Here is a 13,926-nt window from a genome sequence, read left to right as displayed (position 1 = left end):
GAAGTGTATAGGTCTATAGTCTATATGCATGAAGCAGTGTTTTCTATTATATTGTTCATTTCACACAGCATTGAGAATTTTATCCTATCTGTAGCACAGTCATTTTCAGGTCAGCATCATTAAATGTAGCTAACAGTATATACTTTGTTTCACACGTATTTAAAACTAGTTAGGTAGAATGACGCTGATTTAAAATTGTACTGAGCTAGGACTGTATATAGGATAAAATTGACCATGCTGTGTGGAATGAACAAGCATAATACCAAAAAGCTCAACATCATATGCATTTGTCTTTGTCTCTCTCAAAATGTTTTTGTATGCTGTGTTCTCAGAGATGGTTTTAACTTAAGTTACTATATTTTTGTTATATATTTGTTGCTGTTGTTGTTGTTGTTTGATTTTAGTACAACTACGTCAGGCACAGCAGAAGACAACAAGGGTTTCTTTTTTAAAAGTAGTTCTGAGCACGTGGACACCTTGACTGAGACGACTGGTCTCAGATGACTACACTGAGACAGGAAAAGTAAGGTTAGCAAAACAAGTAGATTTCTCTGTCGCATGGTGAGAAAGCGGGAACCACAACCATGGGCTAGCTTAAAGGTATCTACCTCAGGAAGATGTTTTCTTTTGTGTGTTTTTTTAAATTATGGTGACACTTTTACCATATATGCCAAGAGAAATAAAGAATATCACAGTGATATTGTAATGAAGAACTAGTTGTTTTTAGTGCTTATGGTTTTCAAGCATTTAACTGAATGTCCTAAGAGCTAAATGTATTGTCTTTAAAGTATCCATTCATGTTTTGTATTTTCTCAGGCAAATATGTTGATTTATATACTAAAATTTTCAAACTGTAAGACATACAAGTATTGATTGCATGGTCCATCCATAAGTAAAAAAAGTCTCAACCATTGCTTGTACTCACTGTATTAAACCAGTTCAGGCACGGCTTAACTACATCCCAGTCATTAATTCCACGTAGCTGAACAAACCAAATGGAGAAATTGAAATTTGGACCCCATGCTTGGATTGGCACTAAAAATAGCAAAAGAAATTTTACCATAAATATTTTCAAATAAGTCTTATCCAACTGCAAACTGCATAGAACCAGTCACAAAATGTGCTGGCAGATATGGGTCTTTTCAGTTTGCTAGAAGTAATCAGCAGAACACACAACACAGACCCTGATCTGCAAGCACATTATGCAGTCAGAACTGACTTGTACATGCGTATAAACAGCATCACTCAACATTCATATTTAGTGGCTTACGGTCATACCATAAATATCACAAGATAAACTGTAGAATAATACAATGTCTGCTATTCATATAACTGAGCAGTGCATACATTTTAGGAATCTCATTCTCAAGTTTACTGCATGTGAAATGCATGAAACATGTGAAAATGTCCAAAGATGATGAAAGAGAGTAAAACATTTGATCTCTAGGTTAAGATGACAGCTCAGCTAAATGAAATCAATACTTTTAAAACATTAGCCTCCTGTAGATATATACTCTAACTTACAAATTAATGGTATGCAGCATTGGAGTAAGGCAAATCTATTTGTTAACAAGAATGAATACATTTTAATAGTTTTCAAACTTCCACCATAAATGTTCAATGATTGCACTTCACAAAATATTTGCAGCCTTCACCGTTGTGTTTTCAGCTATAGAGGAGAAATCAAACACAGCTGAAAAGTATGGAAAATGATGTCATATATTATCACCTATTGCCACTAAACTATGGTGTATTTTGCACTTTAACAACCAACTGGAACTTTTTATTGTGGTCTGGCATCAGAATGTGATATCAAACGAGTTAGGACATTTAGCTGGAGCTTATCTTGATTATTTATGCATTGTGCATTTATTGATGTCTTTTTAATGATGAATCAGAATTCATGAAGGTGCACATTAGGTGCAAATACCATGCTGATAAGCAATGGAAGTAGAGGTCTCACTATGTTTTACTATTTAAAAGGGATACGGTAACAATATTAAAAGATTAATTTTGATGAATTATTCAAACTGCCCAGAGATGAAATTTTTTAATTATGTTTAAGCTTGATTTGGTTTCATGGGTTTCATGCCCTTTTTCAGCACATGATATGCTGTACATGTCATCCAGTGTATATTGTGGAGGAAGAACCTTGGAAAACCTCGAAAAGAAGCACTGATCCATAGCAAGCTATCTCACATACCCATGTTGATTGAGTCAATACTGAAACCCATGCAGACAGAGGTGAGATGACCGTGATCATTAAAGGTGAATGCCTTAGAATACTCACCCAAATGGGGCCCCAGATGAAGTTTTAGGGTTGATATGAATGCTGCATGTTGACTATGCCCTTCAAAAATGGTCCCTTACCATAAACCTCAAGACAAGATGGGGTGCAGCTATATAAATGTATATTAAGCTGACCAAGATGACTTTGTGACCACAATGCTTAAAGTCAAAGATACTGTTTGAGATCCCAGGTGGGGAAAAAAAACATGGCTGCAAAGCTGCATAATCAGGATCAATTCCTTTGCAGATGCTAGTGAAGTAAGGACAGGAAACCAGCCAAGTTAAAAGATGAGACTGGGCCCAGGCCCCCCTCCTGTTTCAATAAATTTCTCACATCCCTCCTGTTTCAATAAATTTCTCACATTTCTCCTCAAGTAAGATTTTACTTATCCTGCTTACAGGACGTTTGGTAAATTGTGATTTCATTTAGAGACTGTGGAAGCCAAACAGATGGTGAATATCTCTAAGTTCCTACTCTGTGCACCCCAAGTTGTAAACAAATGTGGGTGTTTTGTTTGTTTTTGTTACGTGTTGACCCAGCACTAACTAGTACCTACAATTTCCCTAGTACTGGAAATGACTGGGTTGTAATCCAAGTGAACACACAATATACAACTCGCTTTTACACCAGCTACATATTAAAGGAACCCTGTGTAAATGGTCACATGACAGACTGAAATAATATTTCATGTAAAAATGTAAATGTTGGAGAATGTATCTGAATTAAAAGTATGTCAATATCTTACATGCTGAAAATAAAAGCAAACTTACCTATCTTGATATATCTGCATGGAAAGTGGTGGCCATCCATCTCATTCTTAAGAGCAAATGTCTCTTCAATATGATCATTTTTTAAGCCACTGTAATACAGCAAAGAAATAGAGTTTTTAGTAATGGGTGCACATCACAAAGAGCCCTGCAAACCATCATTTGCTTTAAACAGCAAAACTTTTGCAGGGAAAAAAGTTAGAAGAATGGTCATTCATGGCAATAACGGCTCTCAATACATCCAATGCTATAAATCAACTCATTCAATGTCTCGTCAATGAAAAGCTACATGCCAAAACTGGTTGAAATGCAATTATCCTCAGCAAAGTAATGCAGCAGAAACCAAAGTCAGGGGGATAAGCAATCAAGGCCATAGCTCTTCTAAATGATAATACAGAATGCCAGAAACAAAATTCATGTCAGAGTCTCTTTAGAATAAACCTGCATGCCAATTCAACAATTCTTGGTAAAGTAATGCTGTTAATTCTTTGCAAACCAAACTGAGGACAGATAATTGCTGGCGGGAGGGGGGTGGGGAGGGGCATACATTTTGTACATGTTCTAGTGGAATGCCAGAAATCAAACTTATATATCAATATAAACTTGTATGCTAAATCTGGTATAAACAAAGAAGTCCTTGGTGAACTTAAGCTGCAGAAAAAAAGTTAGCAGAAAGAAAAATATGGGACAATAACTTGTCCAAATGATATTCTAGTAAATGCACACTGAAAATCAAACACATTCAAGGTCTCATCAGTAAAAAGTGATGTACCAAATTGGTTGTTAGAAACCCTAAGTCAGGGGTATTGGCAACTAGGGAGCATAACTCTTTACATTTCTGAGTTAGAAAACAGTAATAGTTAATGAAGAGAACAATAATCAGTTCTTCACAGTTAATGCTGGAAATCAAATTCATCCAAAGTCTCATTAGCAAAAAGCTGGAAACCAAACTTGGTTGAAATCAAGCAATCCTTGTTAAAGTTATGATGTGGAAACCCAAAATCAGGAGGATCGGGAATTAGGGGGCATAACTCCTGTAAATAGTTTAATTTAAGTCATTTTTGGAACAAATCTGCATTGGTATCAACACTCTCTAATAATTAGTTTCATATCACAATGAAGATGCTTTTGTTTCCACTGACATTTTATTCTTTAAAATTTTAAACTGACAAATACTGTAATCTATTTTTAAAAAAAACTAAGGTAAAACCAGATCACAGGAAACCTGAGAAAGCACACAAAATAAAGTGTATATCCTCTAAACAGTGCAAAAAACTTATATCTTGATTATGCTTTCTTGCTAAAATTACTTGTCCAGGATTAGTATTTAGCTCTCATCCCAACAATGTGTATAAGACCATTTACCATATAATCTAAGAAAGCAATGACATTGTCTTACCTTTCTAATAACTCTATCATGTGCTCATCACCAAGTCCTCCATACACCTTAAACTTTTTTAAATTGCACACATGCGTTTTTTCATACTTCCCAAATGTAATGGTTTCCACAATGGCAGCATGTTCAAGCTTCAAAATCAAAAACTGAAACACAAAAATGAAAGAAAATGTCAAGCACATATTCACTTCTATAGAACTGCATTACATGAAAAGTTTCAAACATAATGCATGATGCTTTCACTCTTATTCTGTGTTGAGGGTAATAAAGAAAATCAAAGACTAAAATATTTGCCACTAAATAAATCTGTTCTAAATAAAAAAAAGATAGTTATCTTGAATTCCGTATGTTGCATAGCCCTAGACTACTTCATGGTTTTATTCCTATAAAACAAAATCAGCAATAGAAAGAACAGCCTGCAGTCTTATATTGTATACTTGTATATGCAGTTCATAAATTTTTCCAGACTGCTCTATTACTGATTTTGTTTAATAACATATAATGATGTGAAAGGCTGAATGTGACAGCTTGAGTGTCACAAAATGTGTTTTTTATAGGGGTGGGAGTTACAAATTACAATTAATGTTAATAATGTAATACTAACCTGTAAACTATTGCAATGCTTTTCCTTTTCTGGGACTCATAGTCTCCAATCCAAGATAATTATTCACTCTTCCAATTAGTATTGGAGGGCCAGAACTGAAAATAATATGATCCCAGCCTGACTCCTTGGTCATATTCAACATAGGAAATATCCTTCTCTTTTGACTTGAACTCAAAAGTACAGGACATCAGAGTGGGGTGGGAATTTTTGCAACAGAAGCAGGTAAGTTTTACATAACTAAAATAATTTTCACACACAACCCAACTACATTTTAGTCGATAATTTGCCTGCTACTACTGCATGGCTAAATTTACCAGTCATGCAGGAAGCTTCTTACTAGGACCAAAATCCCGGATGAACTACCCCCTTAGGCTCCAGATGAACTTCCTTTACAGAATCTGATGTAACAGTGTGCAGAAAGGAGTGTAGTTTGTGGGTGTGAATAGGATTTCCTGTCAGAAACCAATCCCATAGATACAGGTGGTGGTGAAAATCAGATCCCAGTGGAATCCAAACCAACAAAAGATCCTTTTGAAGAAAAGGGTGCAGTATAGTCTTCACATGGTAACCACAGTCAAATTCCAAGTTCCCATGAGAAAGAGGTAAAGGCAAGCTGACAATTAAGCCTTGGCCAGAAAAGCCATTTTGAGGAATATGATTTGGTCTGGAAAAACATAAATTATCTCCAGGCTAGTGAGGAAATTCACCCCCACATATACCAAGTCTTGAGAAAAGATGAGATCTGACTTCTTGAAGTTTTGGATAAGAAAGATGGGTCATTACTGACCAACATAGGGACATGTCCTTCAGCTGAGAATCTCTGCAGATGTTGTGGATATCCAGTCATTGAAATACTGCAAGATTGGGATCAATAACAACTTAAGTGGGCTGCAACTAACCCGATCACCTGGGTAAAAGCTGTTGGAGTAGAGAAGGGGCCTAACAGAAGAACATGAATCTGAGATACTTGTTGAGACAAAACCAGAAGCATTCTCTTTGAAGAGAAGCTGGGGATGTGAAGGAATGCATCCTGAATATCGATGGAAACTGCACAGTTGCAGGACTTATGGCATTCCTGACTTAGATGGTAGTCCCCATCTTGAAGAATTCTTTCCAAGAAATCAGTTTAAGGCAGAAATATCAATTAGGAGCTGAAACTTTCTATCTTTTTTCAACATTAGAAATACATGGGAACAGAAATAAAATTTTGTGGTTGTTTTGCATCATTTCAACTGTGCTCTCCTGCAAATGGGTGTGTGCCTCTTTCTTCAAGTTAGATAGTTTGGTTTAGGAAAAGACAGAGTCTGTGATGGGAGAGGATGTTCATGGAAATGAAGCTGGCATCCATCCTTAAAGGTGAAATGAACCCATGCAATGTCCATGATACCCATCCAAAACCTTTCAAATAATGGTTAGATGAGCTCCTACTAGAATGCTGGGAAGAGGAAGACACAGCAAAAGTCTGCAACTTTCCAAACCCTCCCTCCTTGAGGAAGGATTCCAAAGACATTCTCCCCTGACCTTTCTGACTGATTTGTCTAGTGAACAGCGGGCAAGAGGAAGCTTTGACTTGAGTTTGTTTGTAAGACCGATGAGGCTGAACCTGCTTGAAAAACTTGGAAGAAGGTCCGGTAAGGCATTCAGGGTAAGTGCACTTATTGGACTGTTTTAAAAGGGCCTGGAGCTGCAGTGAGGGACCTGTGTTGTCTTTAAAATCCTGTGATGCCACAAAGGAAATACCTCTGCTTTCAGAGTCACAGACTATAAGAGGTCTTGCTGTTTTCCAGAGTGGCATCCCTACGTAAAAGAGGAACCTCAAACAAAAGCACCATCAACTCTGGTAGAGTGCATGGCATAACATTTTTTATTCAGCCTCTAGCAAACACTGAAGTGACGCTGAAGACACAATGATTCCTCCTTCAAGAGACATTTGTCACACAAGTCCATGCCTTAATCTCCAAGGTTTTAACCTGGAGGTGAGACAAGCCCCCTGCTGATATCCCTGCTTGTGATGCCCCAGAATGTGGGGGGGAGGGAGCTACCATGGCAATGAATGCAGCAGTTGCTGCAGGCAGAAACAAGCAACTGAAGCCCTCAAGGGGAAACAAAACACCTCTTCAGCTGCCTGACAAACTCTTGTTCTAGAGAAACGACCATGTAACCTTCAACAGGTGGGATAGAGCTGGGGACCACAATATAGGTACCACCAGTTCCTGTGAAAACTGATTTCAGTCCACTTTGATGAAAATAAGGTCATCATATTCAGTTGATCCTGAGGTGAACCTTGTCTTTCATTCTGAGTATCTCTCGCAGGTGAAGGGGACATTACTTACCCAATCACAATACATTGGAGAACTGCTACTACCTCACAAATCTAGACCTCCCAGATACAACTTTTAGCTCAAGGGAGATAAAGGTTTTCTGCTGACCTAGGTGGCAGTCAGACAGAGTGATCTCCCCTTAGGTATAATGACTGGCAGCAAAACACACAAACATGTCAACTACTACTGGAGAAGATGGCACAAACTCCATGGATGTAACTGCAGTGAGACTGGGAGGGTATATGTAAAATATGATTGGGTAAGTATTCTTGAATAAATATATTTTACTAGGAAAATTCGTTTCTTCATTACATTACCCAATCATAATACCTTAGGAAACAGGTAAGAGGTGGCACAGCTTAAAACATGGAAACAAAGCCCCATAACCACCCCCACAAATCCAGCAGAAGTCATGAAGCCACCTCTTAAGAAGCTATTGATCAACCTGGAATGGTTACCTGTTCAGCTGCAGATACAGGTTCCACTAGATCAAACTGGTCCCTTTGGGACGACAGACCTCCTACCCATGGCTTGTTGGCTAGAGAACATGTCCAGTTGAATGTTATGCTGGCAGCAACTGCTCTAACCTAATGATCTGAAGTTCACTTGAGCTGGAGTCATTTCTTGATATACAGAACGAATACCCCACTTAATCCAGAACAAGATTGTCTATACTGATATATCCACCTGTTCTTGTTGAGGTAAAAATAGGCGTGATCTCCCTTGAGGCAGCAGCTCAATTCTATTAACGTACCACGTCATATAAATGTATAAATTTATCAAGTCCACAATAATTGCAAAGTCTCCATCTTGGATGGCATTTAAAATGGTGTTCCATTGAGAACTATGGGCATAAATGAATCAATTGCGGTTGCTTCGGTTGATGACCAGAGGCATTGTGCTCTTTGCCTTTGGGACAAAGAAAAGTCTGGGATGTTTTGGTACACTGTAATCCTTAGCATATGGCCTAGGCAGGTCACAATGGATATAGGCCATCCATATGGGAAGAATATTGTCAGGCTTGTCAGGATGGGACAGGTTATGGGATGGTTGATCCGGTCTGAATATCTGCTGAGTGAGAGAGAACTTGGCTGTTTGTTTAGCTCTGTCTCTTGCTGTTCCACAACAGGAACAGAGTCAAACCCTGTGAAGGCAAGGTAGAGGGAGTTGCCAATAATACTGAACCCTGTGGTGGTGACATGGGTGCCAAAGCTGTTTTGGAGCATGTCAATGTCTGGAGCTTCCTGGCTGAAGGGTGAGAGCTGACTTATCTCTCTTGTCCACCAGAAATTCTCACACTGAGAAAAGGTCAGCATGCATACTGGTAACGTATTCATCCTTAGCTGTGCATTTCTGTCCTTTGCCCAAAGTTCTAATCTGTAAGACAAAAAAAGCAAAACATATAACAATGTAGCCCTGCACCTGTCATTAGAACACAATATGGGTGCAGAGCTAAATCCTAAAAAGTTGACCTGAAAATTGATACCAGACAGTCTAATAAAGCAATGAAGCATACAGCTAAAATATAATGACAATAACACCTTTTGGGAGAAGTATAAATCTGTGGGCCTAAACATGTGCTGTTTGAACACAGAATGGGCACAGAGCTATCACATATGATGGTTACCTGAAAAATAGTGATTGCAGATGATCTCAATTACAACCCTACCTGTAGGGAAGGTCAAGGATGGTATGTACAAGTAGAATCACTGAAGAATGGCATTCCAAGGCTCTGGATGCCACAGTAAAGGAAACTAAACTGCATATACCAGAAATGAGAGAATTATACATATGTAAGGAGCTTCTTATTTGCATAAATATATGCATGCACTGGCCCAAACCTATATGGTAAAGCCGCATGTGAGTGACTAAGTGCACTTTAAATATGAGTGTCACCTATAGAAACATGTATGAGCAACAAGTGACGGAATAAACTGTACACAAAGATTACCTGTACTTGTCTGATCAGAGAAGAAGCAATACAGAAATGTTCGCAAGAGTCTATATTACAACAACAAAAAACTTCATATAAAAGGGAACTGAGGCAGAGTTATAGTTAAATATAAAGTAGGTGCGACAATATCTATTATGAGGCACTTACATGTAGGGAAAAATGCAGACAGACCATCTGTACAAGTAAAATCATTGAAGTTGGAGCCCAGATGCTACAAATGCCTTGGAATCAAAACCCACAGATATGTACCCTTTCAAAATGGAATTACACATATAATAGTAGTTTTATTAATGCTAGAGGTACATAAAATAATTATAGCCCAAACTTAATGTGGAGTCACTTAGGCTCCCCATGCAATTACCTAAAATGATGACAAAGAGTGTTAGCAAGTTGTAACAGCAGAACTTTGTCAGCATAGGAAGAGAAAAAGTTGGAAATATGGATGGAGTATACTTGCCTTAGAAGTATAAAACTCCCCCAGCTTGTAATGGTATATCTTCCATGTAGATTATGGCTTTTGCGAGATCTCTTGTAATGAGAGCATGCTTTTGGGCATGAGCAGAAGTAGTAACTGACAGGTTAATGGGTTTTGATGAAAATCCTTATACTCAAGGGGAGATCACTCTGCCTAACCACTATCTAAGTCGGAAAACTTTTAGCTCCCTTCGGCAAAAGACTAGTATCTGGGAAGGCTGAATTTGCGAGGCAGTAGTAGTTTAACAAAAAGGTATCATGATTGGGAAATGTATTTAAGAAGAAATATATCGAAAGAAAATTTCACCTAAATACTCACTTAAATTCCAATTGCAAACTCCACAGACCCATATCTGCTGGTGCAAAATGTGCTGGCAAATCTATGTCTATACTGTGACAGCAAATTAGGCTCTATGTTGTTCACAGTTGGAATAAACTTATATGCAATACAGTGATACCTCGAACATTCGCGAGGTTAGGTTACAGAACCAGTCGTGGATCAGGAGGAATCGCGAATGTTTGGTACGAGTCACTAAAAATGCTAATAAATGCTTATTTCTAGGGTTTAAACCCTATATATGACCCAAATCATGCTCCCAAAGCACGTTAATTTCAATTAAAAGTTTGGTTGAGGAGACTGTTCTGCCAGGACTACTTCTGTCGGGGCTTCTTTGGGTGGGGGTTCATGAGAGGGTTTGGGTTTCCGATCGAAGAACCATGTTATTTTGCTCTGCTGCTGCTGTTTTTTTTATAGTGGTGTAGAGGGTTCTGTATGTCTCCATGACTGAATTTAAGCCATGAAAATTTTGCGAATCCGTGAATTTGCGAATCCAGAAATGCGAATGCACGAGGTATTACTGTATATACAGTACCACTGTTAAAGAGTGGGGATAGAATACAGTACACTTACAAGCAAACAAACATCCAAGCACACAACAAAATATGCAGCTGTGAATACAAAAGCCAGAGTCCATTGCAGAGAATGATGTTCTACTGGCTGCAAAAAATTCCCAGAATTCAAGATTACCATATAAACTCGCATATAAGCTGAATAATTTAGGAAATAATAAAGGCCACGAAGAAGGGGGGTCAGCTTATCCGCAGGCCAATGTTTAAACTTGACAGTTTTTAGGTCTTTTTGTTGATTACTGTAATGGCTGCAAATCTTGGGACATGAAACGATTTTTTGTGTGTCCTAAGACATAGGCATGTAAAAAAAAAAAAAAGGAGTATCTTTCGGTGACCCAACAATTATTAAAATGTTATAAAGTACATGTACTATGATTGATTTTGTTATTATTTTGCATGTGCATATTTTCTGATTTCTCCAACATGAAGTTAAATAAAGGTAAATACAGACTTCATACCCTGAAACTGGCTTGTGATAACAGGAAATTTTGACTGGTAACTAAACAAGTATACTGTTGTCTAATTGCCTTTTATTTCTGAATATCAGCATGATTACCGTAGTTTTGTAAAACAGGGCCAAAGGCATACATATGAACTTTTCAAAAGCCAAGTAGGGAGACTAAATAAATAAAATTAGAGACTGGGACCTAAAATCAGGAGGTTTTTCATGGCATTTGTAAAGCCTTGTTTTCACTAAATATTGGTCAATCATCCAGGTCTAATATGCATGAAATTTGCAAAATAAGACTCGGTGTTTCTCTCTGTGACATGCCCAATTTTCCCCCAGGACGTGCCCTATTTTTATATTCTGGTCAGCTGTGGTTAAACTGCACAATAGAAAAGTCTTATATAAATAAGCAAGAAAGCCAGCGTGACTAATTAAAAGTTAATCCTTATCGATGCAATTATTTTGGGAATGGCGCTATAGCAGATGGCGTTACATCTGTCATAGTGTTCTTGAGATTTAAATTAATTGACGATTTTATTGTTGTGGTTTACTTTTTTGTTGTGGTTTATTTATTTTTTTGTATTATTGTAGAAGTAAAAACAAAATCATTAATTTAAATGAATAATGTTTAAACATTCTATTTAGTGAAGAAGCGAATTCTTTAAAGTAAAGTACATGTAATTATTTTGTCACAACAATAATTCACAGGTGATATAACAGAACATGTAGGACTTTTCTTATTTAAAAGAAATGAAAATCCAAGACTTAATGCAATAATCAGGAGTTCTCTGCAAAAATTGGAAGATATTATGAAATCAGCAGGTAGGCATTGAGTGACCCCAAAAATCAGTTTTTTTTTCTTCTCCTGGCATGAAAGTTGACAGGAATGGTGTATGGTCGCTTACATCAAAGCAAACTACAATTCAGCTTTTACGGTATTAGTATCAAACCATATTGTTTGTTCGTTGTGTTGTCATACTGTGATTACATTTTAATGAGTTAGGTATATGTATTTCCAATTTCAAGGCAAAGTAAAAACATAAATTAATGGTGCACTGATATAAAATGTCCAATGCAATAATGCATAAACAAACAATAATTGAATCAAAAGGGAAAAGTAGTGTTACAGCAACTCGCGAATGCTAAATTCTTGTCATCATTCTATAAAATTATACACAAATCTAAATTAGGCAGAAACAATAAGAAAACAGAAAACTAAATAAATGACTTTTCAAACAAGTTTATACCATTTTTTTTAATAATCATGCACGCCAACCTCGAGATAAGTATATGTGTAATTTTTTAAAATATAACTTTGCCTAAATAAATGCATTTAGAACTTACCTTGTGCATCTTGAGATGACTATGAGTTGTAGTTCGGCTAATACGCAGGTCATGCACTTTTTAGTGTTTATACCTGTTCAGTTTGGGGGTCGGCTTATACACGAATGGGCTTAAACGCAAGTATATACAGTAGATCATAGGTATTCTCCAGTGGTAACAATATTTAACAGCTGTGGTGGACAAGATTGATGTCAGCCTGGCACAATATGATTTTCTGTTTCATCAAAGTAAAGATAACATGATTTTCAAGATGGATGCCATAGTGACCATATCTGACATCACACAGGCACAATTTCTATTAGTACTAACCAGACATCATAAGAAGTCTTTGGTGAAAAAATGTCAATATCACCAACCATCTAGGAGAAGGAGTGATAACAACATTTTCAAGATGGCCATTGTTTTGTCATATTAGAAGTCACATTGGTGACATTTTCATTTACAACCAACTAGAAATTATATGAGATCTTTCAGTGAAAGCACCATTTTGATATGACCATTCACTCATATGTAATAGTATTTTCAAGATGGCCATTGACTTTAGCAGGCCAATTCAATATCATTGACAGCTGTGTAGTAAAAATGCTATGTTGGACATAAGATTTATACCAATTTCATTTAGGATCAACTAGATATAATAAAAAGTCTGGTGATGACAACCCCATATTAATGTTATTTTTGTTCAAAAGAAGTACCTATAACAACATTTTCAAGACGGCCACAGTGGTAGCTTTACTGGACACCAAATCAGCACCATCTTCATTTAGGACAAACTAAATATAATAAGTCTCTCTGTGAAAATGTTGATATGACCATCCATTAAGAATGAGTAGCTATAACAAGATTTTCAAAATAGCTGATGTGGTCACAATTATTTGATAATTGGTACCATTTTCATTTAGGACAAAGAATTATTCTGCTAAAAACCCTATGTTAATAAGACAGATGAGGGAAAACAGAACGTTCAATAAGCACATCTGCTTCACAACCAGCACAGCTAACATACATACATACATTCAACCTTCTCTTCTATAAACAAAGTAAAAACAGTAAAACAATGAGAGAGAAACAACAAATTTACCTGTGGAGGTTGGCTTGTTTCTGATGACCATCTTGAGGACTGATCACTGGGCTTGTTCACGCTGATATTTCTGACAACAGATTAAATATCTTCATCAATATTGGTAAATTCAGTACAATAATATGAAGGTCCCATGGTCTCGAACATGTCTGAGCATGCAAACTAACCGCAAATTAAAAATATGTGTATCGTCTCTAAGTATAGATGATGTGTGACATGCAGGCTGGGGTACCAAGTAGATAATTTTCAAAAAAAAAATTTAAAGAGCCTAGCCTTGTACAAGGAAAAGTGATAGAACATAACAAATTTTGACAAATGAGCTTGAACTAAGTTTTATG

At 37.0% G+C, this 13,926-nt stretch overlaps 1 protein-coding gene across 1 annotated transcript in view; it reads right to left on the bottom strand.

Annotated features, from left to right (window-relative positions):
* The window catches only part of LOC149788937 (muskelin-like), a 66,781-nt gene that overhangs the window by 47,409 nt on the left and 5,446 nt on the right, over positions 1-13,926 (bottom strand). The window contains exons 2-5 of the mRNA XM_089975081.1: positions 13,589-13,658; positions 4,457-4,599; positions 3,061-3,149; positions 926-1,035 (exon numbers count right to left, since the gene is read on the bottom strand). Coding sequence (XP_089831207.1) covers positions 926-1,035; positions 3,061-3,149; positions 4,457-4,599; positions 13,589-13,658 — 412 coding nt within the window. The remainder of the gene's footprint in view (positions 1-925; positions 1,036-3,060; positions 3,150-4,456; positions 4,600-13,588; positions 13,659-13,926) is intronic.

The sequence above is a fragment of the Sinohyriopsis cumingii genome, chromosome 11 (assembly GCF_028554795.1).
Source record: "Sinohyriopsis cumingii isolate HCF-2022 chromosome 11, ASM2855479v2, whole genome shotgun sequence".
NCBI lineage: Eukaryota > Metazoa > Mollusca > Bivalvia > Unionida > Unionidae > Sinohyriopsis > Sinohyriopsis cumingii.
Note: the sequence above shows the minus strand (reverse complement) of the source record. Positions and strands in the feature narration are given on the sequence as shown.